Source organism: Oncorhynchus kisutch, unplaced genomic scaffold (assembly GCF_002021735.2).
Source record: "Oncorhynchus kisutch isolate 150728-3 unplaced genomic scaffold, Okis_V2 Okis06b-Okis10b_hom, whole genome shotgun sequence".
In the NCBI taxonomy this organism is placed as follows: Eukaryota; Metazoa; Chordata; class Actinopteri; order Salmoniformes; family Salmonidae; genus Oncorhynchus; species Oncorhynchus kisutch.
In genome coordinates this window covers 8,383,457-8,405,954 of record NW_022261983.1, presented here as the reverse complement: position 1 = coordinate 8,405,954, position 22,498 = coordinate 8,383,457, and the positions used below count along the sequence as shown (strand labels likewise).

The window sequence follows — 22,498 nt, the reverse complement described above, 5'->3', positions numbered from 1 at the left end:
CCTATGTAGTGCACTACTTTAGTTTTGACCATGGCCCATAGGGTAAGGACTAGTTAAGAACTCCCCTCACTTGGTTGCCTCGGTCTTCATTTGACATGAATAGAAAGGAAATAACAAAAACCATCTTACACACGGCCCTCCAGGAATTTAGTTTGACACCCCTGGTCTGGAAGGAATCTGGGCTAAACCCTTTTCACACTACAGAGCCGAGCCAAGCTGTACTGGGCTGGCCTGGTATGCATTCAACATTTAATAGAATGCTGAAAAGGTAACCTGTGAAAATAAATATCAATGCCAGCGCAGTATGGTTTGGCTTTGCCCTGTAGTCTGAAAACGGTTGGTTGATTAATTATTGAAATACTTTAAAAGGCATATCCACCACATCAGTGAAGTATCAGTCAGTACAGTCCATGGAAAACAACAGCGTTCAACACATAGTCCAGCTAACGTTGATGTTTGTTCCTGTGTGTCTATAGAGAGCCTTCCTCCCCACCATGCCAGAGGACATGCTAGCAGTGGCTCACAAAGCTATGGGGCAGCTGCAGTGGTACTGTAAGTATAGTAACAGCCACAACAAAGGATGTGTGAATTTTGAAAGATTTAGCAGATTTAACTGTCTAAAGTGAAGTCATCCAAGCTTTTCTTCTGCTCTTACAGTTTGTCCCAACAATCACCCGTGCACCATCGGTGAGGTACGTAACATTTGAGTTTATTCTGAATAATCTTATCTTTGGCCCTAACTTTCAGTTAAGTACTGTTTCTCAGAATCTCTCTCTCTCCTACCCCTCTGTCTGACCCCTCTAACCACAGTGTGGCCAGCCCATGGAGAGGAGTCGCTGCCTGGACTGTGGCCTTGAGATTGGAGGGGACAACCACATAGCTGTCCCTGGCTTCCAAGCCGTTCAGATTCAGTGAGTGGGATTTTTATGGAATTTCTAAGACAGTTGATAATGACTTGAGCAGGTGCTGCACTGTACAGACTTTGGTTCAAACAGAATTTTATTTTGTTTCAAATTGTTTAGCTGTGCTTGATTGAGCTGACCTGGCACAATGGAACCAATGGAATAGCCCCCAAAGTACAAACCCTGCCCATCTGGCCATCCAAGCAGGCTCATACTATTTGAACCCAGGTCTGGTATCATGACGGCACCGGAGAATGGAGAAAAAAACCTATGTTGTTTTTCCCCTTCTTCACAGGGGTGACCGCACCCAGACCGGCCACATCCTGGGAGAGCCCAGACGGAGAGACAACCTGGACATGCAGGACACCAAGAACATGTCCCCAGTGCCCTTTAACCTGCTGCGCCTGGTCACACACATGGCCATGCTGCTAGGGGCCAGCAGTCACCCCCAGGTAAGTACACTAGAGCAGGGGTTTTCAAACGTCTCCTCGTGATCACACACATGGCCATGCTGCTAGGGGCCAGCAGTCACCCCCAGGTAAGTACACTAGAGCAGGGGTTTTCAAACGTCTCCTCGTGATCACACACATGGCCATGCTGCTAGGGGCCAGCAGTCACCCCCAGGTAAGTACACTAGAGCAGGGGTTTTCAAACGTCTCCTCGTGATCACACACATGGCCATGCTGCTAGGGGCCAGCAGTCACCCCCAGGTAAGTACACTAGCAGGGGTTTTCAAACGTCTCCTCGTGATCACACACATGACCATGCTGCTAGGGGCCAGCAGTCACCCCCAGGTAAGTACACTAGAGCAGGGGTTTTCAAACGTCTCCTCGTGATCACACACATGGCCATGCTGCTAGGGGCCAGCAGTCACCCCCAGGTAAGTACACTAGAGCAGGGGTTTTCAAACGTCTCCTCATGATCACACACATGGCCATGCTGCTAGGGGCCAGCAGTCACCCCCAGGTAAGTACACTAGAGCAGGGGTTTTCAAACGTCTCCTCGTGATCATACACATGGCCATGCTGCTAGGGGCCAGCAGTCACCCCCAGGTAAGTACACTAGAGCAGGGGTTTTCAAACGTCTCCTCGTGATCACACACATGGCCATGCTGCTAGGGGCCAGCAGTCACCCCCAGGTAAGTACACTAGAGCAGGGGTTTTCAAACGTCTCCTCGTGATCACACACATGGCCATGCTGCTAGGGGCCAGCAGTCACCCCCAGGTAAGTACACTAGAGCAGGGGTTTTCAAACGTCTCCTCATGATCACACAGCTGTTCCATGTGTTGGAACTATTCCAGAGTTAACACACCTGATTCAACTGATCAACGAATCATCAAGCATTTAGGGCTCTCGAGTGGCACAGCGATCTAAGGCACTGCATCTCAGTGCAAGAGGCGTCACTACCGTCCCTGGTTCGAATCCAGGCTGTATCACATCTGACCGTGCGCACAATTGGCCCAGCGGCATGGGTTTGTCTGGGGTAGGCCGTCATTGTAAATAACAATTTGTTCTTAACTGACTTGCCTAGTTAAATAAAGGTTAAATGTTTTACTTACTTTTACTTTTTTTGATAAGGTGAATTAGAATTAGTTCAGGGCCACAACAACTAAAGTGTTGAATGTCTGAGGAGGTTGAAAAGCACTGCACTAGAGGTACCTGCTGTACATGGATGGATGGGGTTATTGGTTTGACTGTTGTCCAGTGGTGACCGTTACATCTCTTGAAGGACACTTGCCTCAACGGAGTCTCTTGATCTCCCTCTTTTTCTCTCTGTCTCCGGCTCTCTCTCTGCTCACTCTCGCTCTCTTTCACCCCCACTCCCTCTACCCTCCCCTTCTTTCTCTCTCTGTAGGTCATCGGTGCCATCATCAAGCCCCCAGTGCCCGACCCCGGTGCGTTCCTGTGGGCCCACCTGTTGAAGGACATGGAGCAGGTGACCAGGTCGCTGGGGAAGGGGTCTGACGACACGGTCAACACCGTCCATCTGGTCATCAGCAGCCTTCTGGGGCCCCACCAGCCTGGCCAGTGTAAGGGACCAGAAACACCTCCATGTCCTCAATAGGTTTACAATCACTAAAAACAAGCATCACCTTAGGCCAGTAATGCTGTCTGATTACAAGCCAACTAAGCATGCTAATGGTGCTATTAAATTAGCCATTCCTTATTGAAGTTTTAGAATCATATGTACATTCTTTTTTTTTACATTTAATTGAACCTTTATTTTACTAGGCAAGTCAGTTAAGAACAAATTCTTATTTTCAGGGGCAGAACGACAGATTTGATCCTTGTCAGCTCGGGGATTCGAACTTGCAACCTTTCGGTTACTAGTCCAATGCTCTAACCACTAGGCTACCCTGCCACCATTATTGTTATTGAATCATTGTCTGTGAATGATATCAGACACTGAAAGTTTCCTTTACTCTTTTCTGCTTCTCTCTCCAGGGCCTGTTCCCTATGACAACCTGCTCTCCACCAAGGAGGCCCGAAACGGCTGGGAGACCACCGTCAGCAATGACATCATCACACCTCAGCTGAAGGTACCAACTGATTACATCAGTCACCATTTGACTCAGTTGATCGTCTCTAGATGAATAAATGACTTTAGTACCTTTTTAATACAGTCAACAACATTTGTATTTGTTCGGGGTTCCATCTATAACTGTCGTGTTCATTAGAGCACGCAATGGAAAACGTTTTAAAATGTTTGCAATGGAAAAGAAAAACATTTTGCGTTTTCTTATTGGACAAGTCTAGGTAGTCCCTCTCTTTTGAATTAGTTTTCTTCTGTTTAGTGTTTAATGAACACCTGAATAACAGAAACATGATCTAAATGATACCCTTTCTTCCCCCTCTGTCTCTCTCTCTCCCCTCGTCCCATCCCGTCTCCAGCACCTGGACAGGCGGCTGAAGGAAGTGAACGCCTTTGTCCGGGCCGACTTGCGGGTCTCCTCCAACCCTGTGATGAGGCTGGTGTTCGGGGACCCGCGCCTCTTCCTTGCCTCTCTGCCCCGGGAGTCTCTGATCCACAGTTCGGCTGTGTGGAGCTGCAGGGAGCGGGTGTCTCTACTCAGCCTCACCCACATCGTGGAGCAGCACAACGGCAGGGACACCCTGCCCATGCTCTGGCGGTTCCTGCAGAGGGTATGAGCTGAGGCATCGCTGAACGGAAACCCTGGTCTTATTCATTAGTGCACAGCGTAGCAAAATGTTTTGCGATGGAAGCGAGCGATTCTTATTGGACAGGTTTTTGTAGTCTCTCCTTGTTTCCGGTAACCGTGGTAGCATCCACATTAATGTCAAAATGTTTAGAAACATATTCTATTCTTATTTACAATAAAAGTGACTCCAAAATGACACAATACATTATTTACCATTTAATTTCTATTGGGCACAGAATAATCTGAAACACAACCAAAAGATTCATTATAATGTTAAAAGTAAATGTGTTTACAGTCTCATTGACAGTCACAATTTTGGTCAGACCTTCGTTCTATGCGGTGTGATTGGCAGTTTGTTTGTTTTACCGTACCCTGTGATTGGTCGCGGTAACATCACCCCCCCTCTGATTGGTCTGGTGACAGGAGGCAGAGCTGCGGTTGGTGAAGTTCCTTCCTGACATCCTGGCACTGCAGAGAGATTTGGTGAAGAGGTTCCAGAACGTGACTGACCTCACCTGCCATACCATCACTGACTTCCTTCACAGCCAGAAAGCAGGTACTAGTTTAAACTATACTTCTGGGTTAGTCACAGTACTGTATGTCCAACTGAAAACAATCAGTGGTATTGTTTGTGTTATTGGCATGGCACAGCGAGCAGATATATCATTAGTTTCACTCTACTGAGACCAGCCGAGCTAAGCTGTTGTGTACTGTACTGTAGTGTAGTGGCCTGGTGATGTTTCCACCATACAGGCTGGAAAATAAAATAGAAGAGTCGGCTCAGTACAGTTCAGGCCAGAACACTAGTGTCAAAAGGATATTCCAGTTGGTTTACAATATAGGCTTCCATGTGGATTATTATGTTTGTTGTCACAGCCTCCCTCACAGCCTGGTACGAGAAACGGGTCAAAATCTTCCTGACAACATGGAATCAGCTCCGGGTCTCCCTGGCAACCAACGGTAAGAGCACAGATGATCGTAGCACAACTCTAGGGCTCTATTAATAAAGGAATAATATAAATATGTACAATATTTTTTTCATATGCGCTTTGGAGGGGCACTCATGCATGATTTCTTAATCTGCTCTTTTGTGATTATAATCTGTGTTTTGGCTCTGCTCCAGGTGAGATTAAAATCCCTGGCGAGTTCTGCCGGGAGGACCTGGACCTGACCAGTGACTTCCTGGTTCTGTTGCCACGGCGACAGGGTCCCGGCCTGTGTTCCACGGCGCTGGTCAGCTACCTCATCGCCCTGCACAACGAACTGGTCTACTGCGTGGACAAGCATACTGGAGAGGAGACCAGGTGAGGGTGCTGTTGTCCTATCTCGGAGTAGGAGTGCTGATTCAGGATCATTTTTCCTTTAGGATCACAATAAGATCACGTGGATGGGAGGGGGGCTGATCCGGGACCAGCGTTCCTACTCTGATACATATGTCCCCTGGTCTCATTAGGCTTGTTAGAAAAAATGCTGTATGCATGGTCAGTCTGAGAGGGGATACCTAGTCAGTTGTACAACTTAATGCATTCAACTGAAACGTGTCTTCTGCATTTAACCGAGAGAGGTGTGGGGGGCTGCCTTAATCAACGTCCAAGTCATCAGCGCCCAGGGAGCAGTTGTTGTTAGGGGTTAACTGCCTTGCTCAAGGGCAAAATGGCAGATTTTTCCACCTTGCCGGCTCGGGATTCAAACCAGCGACATTTTGGTTATTGGTCCAACATTTTTAACTGCAAGGCCAGTGGTTCCCAACCTTTTTCGGTTACTATACCACCAACTGAATTTTACTCTGCCCAGAGTACCCCCTCGTGCATTTTACCAGTAGGACTATGGTCTATTGAGTCTTCCCAAGTACCCCTGGTTGGGAACCCCTGAACCCCTGCTGAACTGATAGAAAGCAGAAGCAGACATGGTTGATATCATCAGTTTAGTTCACTCTTCCCCTTTCTCTCCCCCAGCTACACGGTGAGCCCGGCGGACCTGAGCGACCTGCACGTGATCCGCTACGAGCCGGAGAGGGATCTGCTGCCCTTGGTTCTGTCCAACTGCCAGTACAGTGTGGAGCGTGGCCAGGAGGCCCTGCATGAGTACGACCTGCCCAAGATCCAGCAGCAGATCCTGGCCCGCTTCCTGCAGGGAAAGCCTCTCATCACTCTCAACGTGAGTCTGTCTGTCAGCACTCGGTCAGTCAAATGTACAGTTCTCGGCATCGACAAAGTTACTAAATGCCTGTGCTGCAGCAAGGTCAATCAATCATTCAAATGTATTTATAAAGCACTTTTTACATCAGCCGATGTCAAAGTGCTGTACAGAAACCCAGCCTAAAACCCCAAACAGCAAGCAATGCAGGTGTAGAAGCACGGTGGCTAGGAAAAACTCTCTAGAAAGGCCGGAACCTAGGAAGAAACCTAGAGAGGAACCAGGCTCTGAGGGGTGGCCTCTTCTGGCTGTGCCGGGTGGAGATTATAACAGAACATGGCCAAAATGTTCGAACGTTCATAAATGACCAGCATGGTCAAATAATAGCTGCAGGTAGAACAGTTAAAACTGGAGCAGCAGCATGACCAGGTGGACTAGGGACACGCAAGGTGTCATCAGGCCAGGTAGTCCTGAGGCATGGTCCTAGGGCTCAGGTCCTCCTCCGAGAGAGAGAATTAGAAGGAGCATACTTAAATTCACACAGGGTACATTGTTAATGTGACAAACTCTCTCGTAGGGTAACGCCAAGTTCATTAGCAATCATCTAACAATAACAAATGCAATGAAATACATTTTTGAAATATGCTCTTAAATGGTGCAACTACGTCTGCGGTAGAGGTTAGACCAGAACTGTATAGATTTCCCTTTTTACAGAAACACTTAGCTGTCACAAGCTGCGTTTTCACATTCTGATCTTTTTTTCACTAATTGTTCTTTTGACCAGTCATATCAGCTCTGAAAAAGATCTAATGTGATTGGTCAAAAGACCAATTAGAGTAAAACAGATCTGAATGTGTCTGCCTGTGTAAACGCAGCCATATTGAGGTAAAGACAAGAGTTACTATATGACCGTGTATTAGACAGGTTTTTATGTGTTGCTTACCGCCTCATACAGGGAATCCCAACCCTGGTGAACAGACACGACCGCAATTATGAAAACATCCTCAAGGATGTGAAAGGAAAGGTTCAACAGGTAAGTCACAATAACTCTGGTGACATGTTGTCACATGGTACAGTATGATATGAACGGGGAAATCTGGTATTGATACACTACATCCAATTTTGGAACACAACCCTGGCATGAGGTTGAGTTGACCCTGTTCTATGCCTTGTCCACGTCTCTGTCATTTCCCTTTGTGTCCCCAGGAGCCCCTGCCCATCCTGACCCTGTCGGCGCTGGCCGGGGAGCTGCAGTCATACAGCGAGGTGTGTGAGGCGCTCTCCACCGTGGAGGTGGCTCTGGGCTTCCTGGCCATGACGGGAGGCGAGCCCCAGCTGCAGTTGGAGCGCTACCTGGAGGAGGTTCTGCAGATGGGAGACCAGACTGGCCCACACATCCTAAAGGTCAGCCCCCTTCCTCCGTCCGGAGCCCACAGACTGTCCGGGTGCAGCGGTAACATACCTCTGTGCCCTACACTCTGGCCCACACATCCTAAAGGTCAGCCCCCTTCCTCCGTCCGGAGCCCACAGACTGTCCGGGTGCAGCAGTAACATACCTCTGTGCCCTACACTCTGGCCCACACATCCTAAAGGTCAGCCCCCTTCCTCCGTCCGGAGCCCACAGACTGTCCGGGTGCAGCGGTAACATACCTCTGTGCCCTACACTCTGGCCCACACATCCTAAAGGTCAGCCCCCTTCCTCCGTCCGGAGCCCACAGACTGTCTGGGTGCAGCAGTAACATACCTCTGTGTCCTACACTCTGGCCCACACATCCTAAAGGTCAGCCCCCTTCCTCCGTCCGGAGCCCACAGACAGTCCGGGTGCAGCGGTAACATACCTCTGTGCCCTACACTCTGGCCCACACATCCTAAAGGTCAGCCCCCTTCCTCCGTCCGGAGCCCACAGACTGTCTGGGTGCAGCAGTAACATACCTCTGTGTCCTACACTCTGGCCCACACATCCTAAAGGTCAGTCCCCTTCCTCCGTCCGGAGCCCACAGACTGTCCGGGTGCAGCAGTAACATACCTCTGTGCCCTACACTCTGGCCCACACATCCCAAAGGTCAGCCCCCTTCCTCCGTCCGGAGCCCACAGACTGTCTGGGTGCAGCAGTAACATACCTCTGTGCCCTACACTCTGGCCCACACATCCTAAAGGTCAGCCCCCTTCCTCCGTCCGGAGCCCACAGACAGTCCGGGTGCAGCGGTAACATACCTCTGTGCCCTACACTCTGGCCCACACATCCTAAAGGTCAGCCCCCTTCCTCCGTCCGGAGCCCACACACTGTCCGGGTGCAGCGGTAACATACCTCTGTGCCCTACACTCTGGCCCACACATCCTAAAGGTCAGCCCCCTTCCTCCGTCCGGAGCCCATAGACTGTCCGGGTGCAGTAGTAACATACCTCTGTGCCCTACACTCTGGCCCACACATCCTAAAGGTCAGCCCCCTTCCTCCGTCCGGAGCCCACAGACTGTCCGGGTGCAGCAGTAACATACCTCTATGCCCTACACTCTGGCCCACACATCCTAAAGGTCAGTCCCCTTCCTCCGTCCGGAGCCCACAGACTGTCCGGGTGCAGCGGTAACATACCTCTGTGCCCTACACTCTGGCCCACACATCCTAAAGGTCAGCCCCCTTCCTCCGTCCGGAGCCCACAGACTGTCCGGGTGCAGTAGTAACATACCTCTGTGCCCTACACTCTGGCCCGCACATCCTAAAGGTCAGCCCCCTTCCTCCGTCCGGAGCCCACAGACTGTCCGGGTGCAGCAGTAACATACCTCTGTGCCCTACACTCTGGCCCACACATCCTAAAGGTCAGTCCCCTTCCTCCGTCCGGAGCCCACAGACTGTCCGGGTGCAGCAGTAACATACCTCTGTGCCCTACACTCTGGCCCACACATCCTAAAGGTCAGTCCCCTTCCTCCGTCCGGAGCCCACAGACTGTCCGGGTGCAGCAGTAACATACCTCTGTGCCCTACACTCTGGCCCACACATCCTAAAGGTCAGTCCCCTTCCTCCGTCCGGAGCCCACAGACTGTCCGGGTGCAGCAGTAACATACCTCTGTGCCCTACACTCTGGCCCACACATCCTAAAGGTCAGTCCCCTTCCTCCGTCCGGAGCCCACAGACTGTCCGGGTGCAGCAGTAACATACATCTGTGCCTTACACTCTGTTTCTTCCTCTGGTTAAGCAGCTAGCTGAGAGCCTAAAGCCTGATTGTTTCACTGCTCTCTCCATCGAGCTGGCTCCTCATTGGCTTCCTGACAGGAACCAGTAAACAGATGGATACCGTTAAGAGAAACATAGTGACTTCATTTGATGTCTTGTTGTCGTCAGCATTTTGTTGTATAGTTGAAGTGGGAAGTTTACATACACCTTAGCCAAATACATTTAAACTCAGTTTTTCACAATTACGGACATTTAATCCCAGTAAAAATTCCCTGTTTTAGGTCAGTTAGGATCACCACTTTATTTTAAGGATGTGAAATGTCAGAATAATAGAGAATGATTTATTTCAGCTTTTATTTCTTTCATCACATTCCCAGTGGGTCAGATGTTTACATACACTCAATTAGTATTTGGTAGCATTGCCTTTAAATAGTTTAACTTGGGTCAAATGTTTCGGGTAGCCTTCCACAAGCTTCCCACAGTAAGTTGGGTGCATTTTTGCCCATTCCTCCTGACAGAGCTGGTGTTACGAAGTTAGGTTTGTAGGCCTCCTTGCTCGCACACGCTCTTTTCAGTTCTGCCCACAAAGTTTCTATGGGTTTGAGGTCAGGGCTTTGTGATGGCCACTCCACTACCTTGACTTTGTTGTCTTTAAGCCATTTTGCCACAACTTTGGAAGTATGCATGAGGTCATTGTCCATTTGGAAGACCCATTTGCGACCAAGCTTTAACTTCTTGACTGATGTCTTGAGATGTTGCTTCAATATATCCATACAATTTTCCTATCTCATCATGCCATTTATTTTGTGAAGTGCACAAAACCGTGCTTCACGGTTGGGATAAGGTTCTTTGGCTTGCATGCCTCCCCCTTTTTCCTCCAAACATAAAGTTGGTCATTATGGCCAAACAGTTCTATTTTTGTTTCATCAGACCAGAGGATATTTCTCCAAAAAGTACAATCTTTGTCCCCATGTGCAGTTGCAAACCGTAGACTGGCTTTTTTATGGAGGTTTTGGAGCAGTGGCTTCTTCCTTGCTGAGCGGCCTTTCAGGTTATGTCGATATAGGACTTGTTTTACTGTGGATATAGATACTTTTGTACCTGTTTCCTCCAGCTTCTTCACAAGGTCATTTGCTGCTGTTCTGGGATTGATTTGCACTTTTCGCACCAAATTATGCTCATCTCTAGCAGACAGAATGAGTCTCCTTCCTGAGCGGTATGACGGCTGTGTGGTTCCATGGTGTTTACACTTGCGTACTATTGTTTGTACAGATGAACGTGGTACCTCAGGCGTTTGGAAATGGCTCCCAAGGATGAACTAGACTTGTGGAGGTCTACAATTTTTTTCTCCAGTTCTTGGCTGATTTTCTTTTGATTTTCCCATGATGTCAATTAGCCTATCAGAAGCTTCTAAAGCCATGACATATTTTTCTGTAATTTTCCAAGCTGTTTAAAGGCACAGTCAACTTAGTGTATGTAAACTTCTGACCCACTGGAATTGTGATGCAGTGAATTATAAGTGAAATAATCTGTCAGGAAACAGTTGTTGGTAAAATGACTTGTGTCACAAAGTAGATGTCCTAACAGACTTGTGTCACAAAGTAGATGTCCTAACCAACTTGCCAAAACTATAGTTTGTTAACAAGAAATGTGTGGAGTGGTTGAAAAACGAGATTTATTGACTCCAACCTAAGTGTATGTAAACTTCCAACTTCAACTGTAGCTAGCATATTATCAGTCAGTCTTGCCTAATTTGGTATTAATTGTAGCCGAAAGTTAATACAACACATCCCTCGGTAAGGTGAGCTCTTTCAAGAGAATCAATTAGCAGTGATTTGATGTTTTCTGATGTGATTAGAGATTATATTAAACTAAGGGATAGTTCACCCAAATTACAAAAGGACATGTTGGTTTCCTGACCCTGTCTATTAACACAGTCTATTGACAAGGTAAGACAGGAATGCATTATTTGGTTTTGTTTACCTGGCCACTGTTTCAAATGCTAACCTTTTTAGCACAAATCCAGTGCAATGTTGCCCTGAGCAGGTGTAGTCTGAGTCACTGTGTTGTCCTGTTGTCCTCATGCAGGCCCTGAGCAGGTGTAGTCTGAGTCACTGTGTTGTCCTGTTGTCCTCATGCAGGCCCTGAGCAGGTGTAGTCTGAGTCACTGTGTTGTCCTGTTGTCCTCATGCAGGCCCTGAGCAGGTGTAGTCTGAGTCACTGTGTTGTCCTGTTGTCCTCATGCAGGCCCTGAGCAGGTGTAGTCTGAGTCACTGTGTTGTCCTGTTGTCCTCATGCAGGCCCTGAGCAGGTGTAGTCTGAGTCACTGTGTTGTCCTGTTGTCCTCATGCAGGCCCTGAGCAGGTGTAGTCTGAGTCACTGTGTTGTCCTGTTGTCCTCATGCAGGCCCTGAGCAGGTGTAGTCTGAAACACTGTGTGGCCCTGTGGCAGCTCCTCACCTCACTCAAGTCTGAGAACATGCTGCGCATCAAGAGGGTAAGATGACGAGACACCACACATTCACCCATACAAGTCTTCCCATGATTTTGGTTATGAAGTTGTTTGTCTGGATTTGTTGTTTGTCTGGATTTGTTGTTTGTCTGGATTCCTGTTTGTGTGGGTGAGATGTGCTTGTATTACTCATCAAGTTGTAACATTGTGACTTAAGTTGTACTAACTTACAACATTAATTTAAACTAACCTTAGTTACACTAACTTACATAATCAATTGAAACTAACCTTAGTTACACTAACTTGCATTATGTGCTAAATAGAAAATGATCATAATGTCATGTTACACCCTAGTGTATATTAAAGCTTCTCTAACCCTCCCCATCCTCAGGACCCGTTTGTGGGGGTCTCAGAGGAATACAGGAATCCCCTGGGAGATGAAGACCGGAGGCTACTCACTACGTTCTTCACCAAGAGCAGCGCTGACTCGTTCCTGCTGGAGATGCACGAGTTTCTGCTGCTGGTCCTGAAGAGCCCCCGTGCCCCCGACACATACAGGCCTGACTGGGGGTAAGCCAAGGGGATAACAGCTAGCTGGCATGGTGTAGTCTCTCTTGACACTCTTAGCGGTTCCATTTTTGATATTGTAGTATTGTTTACGTCACATGAACATCATGTCTTAAGTACTAGTCAAAAGTTTGGACACACCTACTCATTCAAGGGTTTTTATTATTCTTCTTTTTTTCTCCATTCTACAACACAACTATGAAATAACACATATGGAATCACGCAGTAACCCAAAAAAAGTGTCAAACTAATTAAAATATTTTTTTGATTTTTCAAAGTATCCACCCTTTGCCTTGATGACTGGTTTGCACACTCTTGGTGTTCTCTCAACCAGCTTAATCTGGAATGCTTTTCCAACAGTTCCCACATATGTTCCCACATATTCTGAGCACTTGTTGGCTGCTTTTCCTTTAGTCAAATCAAATTTTGTTGGTCACATACACATGGTCAGCAGATGTTAATGCGAGTGTAGCGAAATGCTTGTGCTTCTAGTTCCGACCGTGCAGTAATATCTATCAAGTAATCTAACAATTTCACATCAACTACCTTATACACACAAGTGTAAGGAATGAATAAGAATATGTACATACAAATATATGGATAAGCGATGGCCTCAACAGCATAGGCAATATGCAGTAGATGGTATAGAGTACAGTATATATATGAGATGAGTAATGTAGGGTATGTAAACATTATATAAAGTAGCATTGTTTAAAGTGACTAGTGATACATTTCTTACATCCTATTTTTAATTACTAAAGTAGCTAGAGATTTGAGTCAGTATGTTGGCAGCAGCCACTCACTGTTAGTGATGGCTGTTTAACAGTCTGAAGGCCTTGAGATAGAAGCTGTTTTTCAGCTGTTGTACCTGTACTGACCTCGCCTTCTGGATGACAGCGGGGTGAACAGGCAGTGGCTCGGGTGGTTGTTGTCCTTGATGATCTTTTTGGCCTGCCTGTGACATCGGGTGGTGTAGGTGTACTGGAGGGCAGGTAGTTTGCCCCCGGTGATGCGTTGTGCAGACCCTCTGTAGAACATTACGGTTGTGGGCGGAGCAGTGGCCGTACCAGGCTGTGATACAGCCCGACAGGATGCTCTCGATTGTGCATCTGTAAAAGTTTGTGAGTGTTTTTGGTGACAAGCCGAATTACTTCAGCCTCCTGAGGTTGAAGAGGCACTGTTGCGCCTTCTTCACCACGCTGTCTGTGTGGGTGGACCATTTCAGTTTGTCTGTGATGTGTACGCAGAGGAACTTAACTTTCCACCTTCTCCATTACTATCCTGACGATGTGGATAAGGGGGTGCTCCCTCTGCTGTTTCCTGAAGTCCACGATCATCTCCTTTGTTTGGTTGACGTTGAGTGAGAGGTTATTTTCCTGACACCACACTCCGAGGGAACTCACCTCCTCCCTGTAGGCCGTCTCGTCGTTGTTGGTAATCAAGCCTACCACTGTAGTGTTGTCTACAAACTTGATGATTGAGTTGGAGGTGTGCATGGCCACGCAGTCGTGGGTGAACAGGGAGTACAAGAGAGGGCTGAGAACGCACCATTGTGGGACCCGGGTGTTGAGGATCAGTGGGGTGGAGATGTTTCCCCCATCACCTGGGGGCGGCCCGTCAGAAAGTCCAGGACCCAGTTGCACAGGGTAGGGTCGAGACCCAGGGTCTTAATGACGAGTATGGAGGGTACTATGGTGTTAAATGCTGAGCTGTAATCGATGAACAGCATTCTTACATAGGTATTCCTCTTGTTCCAATGGGTTAGGGCAGTGTGATTGCGATTGCGTCGTCTGTGGACCTATTGGAGCTGTAAGCAAATTGGAGTGGGTCTAGGGTATCAGTTAGGGTGGAGGTGATATGATCCTTGCCTAGTCTCTCAAAGCACTTCATGATGACGGAAGTGAATGCTACCGGGCGATAGTCATTTAGCTCAGATACCTTACCGTTCTTGGTAACAGGAACAATGGTGGCCTTCTTGAAGCATGTGGGAACAGCAGATGGGGATTGATTGAATATGTCCGTAAACATATCAGCCAGCTGGTCTGTGCATGCTCTGAGGAAGCGGCTAGGGATGCCGTCTGGGCCTGCAGCCTTGCGAGGGTTAACACGTTTAAATTATTTACTCACGTTGGCTGCGGTGAAGGAGAGCCCGAAGGTTTTGGTAGTGGGCCGTGTCAGTGGCACTGTATTGTCCTCAAAGTTGTTTAATTTGTCTGGGAGCAAGACGTCGTTGTGCCCGACGGGGCTGGTTTTCTTTTTGTAATCTGTGATTGACTATAGACCCTGCCACATACGTCTCGTGTCTGAGCCTTTGAATTGCGACTCTACTTTCTCTATACTGACTCTTAGCTTGTTTGATTGCCTTGCGGAGGGAATAGCTACACTGTTTGTATTCGGTCATGTTTCCTGTCGCCTTGCCATGATTAAAAGCAGTGGTTTGCGCGTTCAGCTTTGCGCGAATGCTGCCATCAATCCACGGTTTCTGGTTGGGGAAGGTTTTAATAGTCACCGTGGTTACAACATCACCACACTTGCTAATAAACTCACTCACCGAATCAGCGTATACATCAATGTTGTTGTCTGAGGCGATCCGGAACATATCCCAGTCCACGGGATCAAAGCAATCTTGAATCGTGGAATCAGATTGTTCGGACCAGCGTTGAACAGATCTGAGCACGGGCGTTTCCTGTTTTCGTTTCTGTCTATAGGGTGGGAGCAACAAAATGAAGTCGTGGTCAGATTTGCCGAAAGAAGGGCAAGGGAGGGCTTTTCATGCAGAATTTTGCCAGCCCAGGTCGCACATTCGATATGCTGATAAAATTTAGGGAGCCTTGTTTTCAGATGAACCTTGTTAAAATCCCCAGCTACAACAAATGCAGCCTCAGGATATGTGGTTTCCAGTTTACATAGAGTCCAATGAAGTTCTTTCAGGGCCGTTGAGGTGTCTGCTTGGGGGGGATATACACAGGTGTGATTATAATCGAAGAGAATTCTCTTGGTAGATAATGCGGTCGGCATTTGATTGTAATTCTAGGTCAGGTGAACAAAAGGACTTAACTTCCTGTATGTTGTTATGATCACACCACGATTCGTTAATCATAAGGCATACACCTCCGCCCTTCTTCTTACCAGAGAGATGTTTGTTTCTGTCCGCGTGATGCGTGAAGAAACCGGGTACCTGTACCGACTCTGATAACGTGAGCCATGTTTCCGTGAAACAGAGAATGTTTCCATCTCTGATGTCCCTCTGGAAGGCAACCATTGCTAGGATTTTATCTACCTTGAGACTGGACATTGGTGAGTAGTATACTCTGGAGCGGTGAGCGATGTGCCCGTCTACGGAGCCTGACCAGAAGACCGCTCCGTCTGCACTTCTGCGGCATCGTTGTTTTGGGTCGCCTACTGGGATCTGATCCATTGTCCTGGTGGTGGTCCAAACAGAGGATCTGCTTCGGGAAAGTCGTATTCCTGGCCGTAATGTTGGTAAGTTGACGTTGCTCTTATATCCAATAGTTCTTCTCGGCTGTATGTAATAAGACTTAAGATTTCCTAGGTTAACAGTGTAAGAAATAATACATAAAAAGAGTCTGCTGTCCAACTCATCCCAAACCATCTCAATAAGGTTGAGGTTGGGTGATTGTTGAGGCCAGATCATCTGATGCAGCACTCCATCACTCTCCTCCTTGGTCAAATAGCCCTTACACAGCCTAGAGGTGTGTTGGGTCATTGTTCTGTTGAAAAACAATGATTGTCCAACTAAGCGCAAACCAGATGGGATGGCGTATCGCTGCAGAATGCTGTGGTAGCCATGCTGGTTAAGTGTGCCTTGAATTCTAAATAAATCACAGACAGTGTCAACAGCAAAGCACCCCCACACCATCACATCTCCTCCTCCATTCTTCACGGTAGGAACCACACATGGGGAGATCATCTGTTCACCTACTCTGCATCTCACAAAGACACAGCGATTGGAACTAAAAATCTCAAATTTGGACTCCTCGGACCAAAGGACAGATTTCCACCGGTCTAATGTCCATTGCTTGTGTTTCTTGGCCCAAGCACGTCTCTTCTTATTATTGGACTCCTTTAGTAGTGGTTTCTTTGCAGCAATTCGACCATGAAGGCCAGATTCACACAGTCTCCTCTGAACATTTGATTTTGAGCTGTGTCTGTTACTTGAACTCTGAAGCATTTATTTGAGCTCCATTCTGAGGTGCAGTTAACTGTAATGAACTTATCCTCTGCAGCAGAGGTAACTCTGGGTCTTCCTTGAGAGACAGTTTCAAAAGCGCTAGATGTTTTTTTGTGAAAATTGTCTGGATTGACTGGCCTTCATGTCTTAGTAATACTTCTATACTCCTAATTCCTGCTTACAAGCAGGAAGCACCAGTGACTAGATCAATAAAAAAGTGGTCAGATGAAGCAGATGCTAAGCTATATGACTGTTTTGCTAGCACAGACTGGAATATGTTCTGGTATTCCTTCAATGGCATTGATGAGTACACCACATCAGTCATTGGCGTCATCAATAAGTTAATCAATGACTTCGTCCCCACAGTACATACCTCAACCAGAAGCCATGGATTACGGGCAACAACCACACTGAGCTAAAGGCGAGATCTGCCGCTTTCAAGGAGCGGGACTCTAACCCGGAAGCATATAAGAAATCTTGCTATGCCCTCCAACGAACCATCAAACAGGCTAAGCGTAAATACAGGACTAAGATCTAATCGTACTACACTGGTTATGATGCTCGTCAGATGTGGCAGGGCTTGCAAATCATTACAAACTACAAAGGGAAGCACAGCTGATAGCTGCCCAGTGACACGAGCCTACCAGACGAGCTAAACAACATCTATGCTTGTTTTGATGTAAATAACACTGAAACATGCATGAGGGCACCAGCTGTTCCAGAAGACTGCGTGATCACGATCTCCGCAGCCGATGTGAGTAAGACCTTTTAAACAGGTCAACATTCACAAGGCCGCAGGGCCAGATGGATTACCAGGACGTGTACTGCGAGCATGCGCTGACCAACTGGCATGTGTCTTCACTGACATGTCCAACCTCTCCCTGTCCGATTCTGTAATACCACCATGTTTTAAGCAGACCACCATGGTCCCTGTGCCCAAGAACACTAAGGTAACCGGCCTAAATGACTACCGACCCGTAGCACTCACGTCTGTAGCCATGAAGTGCTTTGAAAGGCTGGTCATGACTCAACACCATTACACCATCAACACCATTACCCAAGAAACTCTAGACCCACTACAATTTGCATACCGCCCCAACAGATCCACAGATGATGCAATCTCTATTGTACTCCACACTGCCCTTTCCCACCTGGACCAAAGGAACACCTATGTGAGAATGCTATTCATTGACTACAGCTCAGCGTTCAACATCATAGTGCCCTCAAAGCTCATCAATAAGCTAATGACCCTGGGACTAAACCACTCCCTCTGCGAATGGATCCTGGACTGCCAGACGGGACCCCCCCAGGTAGTAAGGGTAGGTAACAACACATCCGCCACCCTGATCCTCAACACGGGCCCCTCAGGGATACTTGCTCAGTCTCCTCATGTACTCCCTGTTCACTCATGACTGTACGACTCCAACACCATCTTTAAGTTTTCCGGTGACAGAACCGTGGTAGGCCTGATCACCGACATTGACGAGACAGCCTATAGGGAGGAGGTCAGAGACCTGGGCGTGTGGTGCCAGGACAACAATCTCTCCCTCAATGTGATCAAGACAAAGGAGTTGATTGTGGACTACAGGAAAAAGAGGACCGAGCACACCCCCATTCTCATTGACGGGGCTGTTGTGGAGCAGGTTGGGTGGTGTCCACATCACCAGCAAACTAACATGGTCCAAGCACACCAAGACAGTTGCGAAGAGGGCACGACATAACCTATTCCCCCTCAGGAGACTGAAAAGATTTTGCATGGGTCCTCAGATCCTCAAAAGGTTCTACAGCTGCACCATCGAGAGCACCATCGGTTGCATCACTGCCTGGTATGGCAACTGCTCGGTCTCCGACCGCAAGACAGTACAGGGGGTAGTGCAAATGGCCCAGTATATCACTGGGGCCAAGCTTCCTGCCATCCAGGACCTCTATACCAGCCGGTGTCAGAGGAAGGCCCTAAAAATGGTCAAAGACACCAGCCACCCTAGTCATAGACTGTTCTCTCTTCTAAACAGCTTCTACCCCCAAGCCATAAGACTCCCAAACATCTAATGAAATGGCTACCCAGACTATCTGCATTACCCCCCCGTCCCCTCTTCTACACCGCTGCTACTCTCCGTTGTTGTCATCTATACTTAATCACTTTAATAACTCTACCTACATGTACATATTACCTCAACTAACCTGTGCCCCCGCACATTGACTCTGTACCGGTACCCCCCTGTATATCCCTGTATATACATAGTCTTGCTATTGTTATTTTACTGCTGCTCTTTAATTACTTTTATTTCTTATCCCTATTTATTTTTTAACTGCATTGTTGGTCAGGGGCTCGAAGGTAAGCATTTCACTGTAATAAAATCTTTATTTGAATGATGTTTCTCGTTGCTTATTTGACCAAGTCCATAATATGGTCTTTTATCAAATAGGGCTATCTTCTGTATACCACCCCTACCTTGTCACAACTGATTGGCTCAAACGCATTAAGAAGGAATTAAATTCCACAAATTAACTGTTAACAAGGCACACTTGTTAATTGAAATTAATTCCAGTTGACTACCTCGTGAAGCTGGTTGAGAGAATGCCAAGAGTATGCAAAGCTGTCATTGCAAAGGGTGGCTGCTATAAAATATATTTTGATTGGTTTAACACCTTTTTTTGGTTGCTATGTGATTCCATATGTGTTATTTCATAGTTTTGACGTCTTCACTATTATTAAACAATGTAGAAATAGTAAAAATAAAGAAAAACCCTTGAAATGAGTATGTGTACTAACACTTTGACTGGTATTGTACGTGTTTCATGAGGGCCACAAACATCTCTTTTTGAGGCATGTTTGATGAAAGTAAAAATCACTAACACTGTCTGGAAAACTTACACACACACACAGGAAAGTGGAACGTGTGTCCATTATCCTCTCCTCCATTGTCCTGCAGCCTGAAAGACACCCTGGTGTCCTACATGGAGCGGAAAGACCTTGACGTTCCCCACGACGTGGACGAGTTGTTCCCCGGAGAGATCAGTCTGGCTCAGTACATAGAAGCCTGGAAGTTCACCGTGGCCTTCAAACAGGAGCGCAGCCAGAGATAGCTCAACCACAGACAACTGATTCTACTCTGCCTTTGTTTGCATCCCACATGGCTCCCTATTCTTACTTTTTCTTCCTGAAGAGTCGAACATTATTTCATACTTTTATTGTTTTTTAGACAGGACAGTATGAAGTCAGGGGGACAGACTATGTTGGAGGAATGACAAGACGGAAGGGAGCATAGCCAAAGCTCCAACCTCCAGACTCCACGCCAATGTAGTGCACTACTTTTGACCGACCAGGTTGGTGTGCCATTTCAGATGTAGACTTTGTACAGACTATAGTCCCTGTATAGTGTATTTAAGGGCCACAGATATGTTTACAATCATGTTTAAGAATACACTTATGTGATATAGATGCATATGTTTTACACAGGGGAACATGAAATGAGTGCCTTTTTGGAAATGCACTTTCAAAGTGCCAGCAGACAGGTTCTACTCATGTACAATACCTATAAACTGTTTCATTCTGGTATCTAAAAAGTCAACTGTGATTTGTACTAAGAGTACAATGAGTGAAGGGGAGGAAGTTACGAAAGTTGTAGTTAGCAAATATTTGTCCATTTGTTTCATTAGTTGATAAATATGCAAATCCAGTGGAGGCTGCTGAGGGGAGGAAGGCTCATAATGTCTGGAACGGAGCGAATGGAAGGGCATCAAACACATGGAAACTATGTGTTTGATGTATTTGGTACCATTCCACCTATTCCTCTCCAGCCATTATCACAAGCCCTTCCTCCCCAATTCAGGTGCCACCAACCTCCTGTGATGTACAAAATGTTTGATTGCTGATGGTCTTGTGTGCACTTTTCCAATGTGAATTTCTGTATCACGTAGTGGTGGTAGTGGAGGGAAAGACTGAAGTCTAAATACCTAGACTATTGGTCTTATACTCAGGGATGCAACTAGGTGAGATGTTGGGCTATAACTCTGGGGGCTGACATTTTTATCTCAACCAAACAACAATCAAGAAAATAATCAAGATTTATCGTAGGTGATGTTATCTATTGGGGGAAATGAGTTTGCACATTTCTGAAGCTACCTTGTTATTAATATCTACGGTGTCCCCAATGGAAAATTAGGTTTTATAATTCACTTTGTCCGTTAGGGCCACCGTAGATATCTATTTACATGGCTTTGCCTCAAGTGATATGTTTTGTTCTTTCATAATGGACTCATCTTCAATCATCTAGTCAGAAATGGCATGACAGTTTCCCCTTACATAATCACTGCCTTACAGAATATGCTCATTGTATTTTGTATTTTAAGTTCTTCTTGTTGAACTTAAAGTTGGACCAAACGTTGTTTCTGTGTTTCATTGCTGAAGAGTATGACATGCAGTGATTATTATGTTAAAACAAAATAAATTGTTTGCTTCTCAGCAAATCTTTCTTTGTTGTCATTTTATTGTTGTAAATTTATGGTCTTTCTTGCCGCCACTGAAGACTGTTAAAAATGAGTCATTTGATCAAAGAACAGCATTCGGTTCAGGACTGTGGATGTAGCAAATTAACATTTAAAGTGACTGTCCCATATTTGAGAGTCATAATCAAATGTATCTGTTTGTGATGTGTAACACATAAGTGAAAAGAAGATAAAACAAGCATCATTATTTTACTGACCAGGTGGTCTCCATCAGCCCAAAGTCTAAATGCAGGCAACCAACTCTGTTCTGTTTCTTTACTTAGCACACAGAGCAGTCACACATTTGGGTAAATATAAATTATATTTATTAGATTATGATAGTTGAAGTCAAATCTAAAATCAAAGATGATTTGTTATATGCACAGGATACATGGTGTGAACACAGTACATGTAAGGGTTTTCTTGTGGTGAAGGAGAGGCGGACCAAAACGCAGCGTGGTTATATTGATTCATGTTTAATAAACAAAGATAAACACAAACACTACAAAACAATAAACGTGGAAAACCAAAAACAGCCCTATCTGGTGCAAAACACAGAGACAGGAACAAACACACAGTGAAACCCAGGCTACCTAAGTATGATTCTCAATCAGAGACAACTAATGACACCTGCCTCTGATTGAGAACCATACTAGGCCGAAACATAGAAATCCAAATCATAGAAAAACAAACATAGACTGCCCACCCAACTCACACCCTGACCATACTAAATAAATACAAAACAAAGGAAATAAAGGTCAGAACATGACAGTACAATGAAATCCTTACTTGCAGGTTGACCTCAACATTACAACAGAAATGAAACAATAAGTAGAATATAATGGAAAAGGAAGAAATGGGAAACACAAAAAGGAAATTAGAACTAAATCCATAAGCCTCATTATGAACAGGAGAAGGCAGTTTACCTCTGGTTATACGTACATTAGATCAGTGTTATTCAAACTTGTTAAGTAGGAACCCCACAAACATCTGGAAACGTTCAATTTTATATCAACCAATATCAAATTCATTCCATTTAATTTCTTATAAAAAATTAAGAGAACCAATAAATATTAGAACTTTTATGATTACCCCCCCCCCCCCCCCTCCCAAAAACAACAATGTAAATAACACAAAATACACTGTCAATTTAATCAACTAAATAAACTGACAAACATTCCTGTCAGGTCTGGCAATTTATGTTATTTGTTATTTTACCAGGTAAGTTGACTGAGAACACATTCTCATTTACAGCAACGACCTGGAGAATAGTTACAGGGGAGAGGAGGGGGATGAATGAGCCCATTGTAAACTGGGGATTATTAGGTGCCCATGATGGTTTGACAGTCAGATTGGGAATTTAGCCAGGACACCAGGGTTAACACCCCTACTCTTACAATAAGTGCCATGGGATCTTTAATGACCTCAGAGA

General features: G+C 46.2%; 1 protein-coding gene across 4 annotated transcripts in view; it reads left to right on the top strand.

The window, feature by feature from the left end:
- rnf213a (ring finger protein 213a) overlaps positions 1-21,053 on the top strand; it is a 65,451-nt gene extending 44,398 nt beyond the window's left edge. For 2 of the 4 annotated variants that reach the window (XM_031813778.1, XM_031813779.1), the window contains exons 52-67: positions 477-552; positions 658-692; positions 811-911; positions 1,198-1,354; positions 2,758-2,932; positions 3,348-3,442; positions 3,795-4,046; positions 4,487-4,619; positions 4,940-5,023; positions 5,187-5,367; positions 6,019-6,220; positions 7,155-7,232; positions 7,406-7,603; positions 11,775-11,864; positions 12,211-12,389; positions 19,512-21,053. In XM_031813778.1, coding sequence (XP_031669638.1) covers positions 477-552; positions 658-692; positions 811-911; positions 1,198-1,354; positions 2,758-2,932; positions 3,348-3,442; positions 3,795-4,046; positions 4,487-4,619; positions 4,940-5,023; positions 5,187-5,367; positions 6,019-6,220; positions 7,155-7,232; positions 7,406-7,603; positions 11,775-11,864; positions 12,211-12,389; positions 19,512-19,665 — 2,190 coding nt within the window. In that variant the 3' untranslated portion in view covers positions 19,666-21,053. Of the gene's footprint in view, positions 1-476; positions 553-657; positions 693-810; positions 912-1,197; positions 1,355-2,757; positions 2,933-3,347; positions 3,443-3,794; positions 4,047-4,486; positions 4,620-4,939; positions 5,024-5,186; positions 5,368-6,018; positions 6,221-7,154; positions 7,233-7,405; positions 7,604-11,403; positions 11,865-12,210; positions 12,390-19,511 lie in introns of those variants that run through there. The other 2 variants (XR_004206792.1, XM_031813781.1) reach the window with 2 other exon arrangements.
- The last annotated feature ends 1,445 nt before the right edge of the window (positions 21,054-22,498 follow it).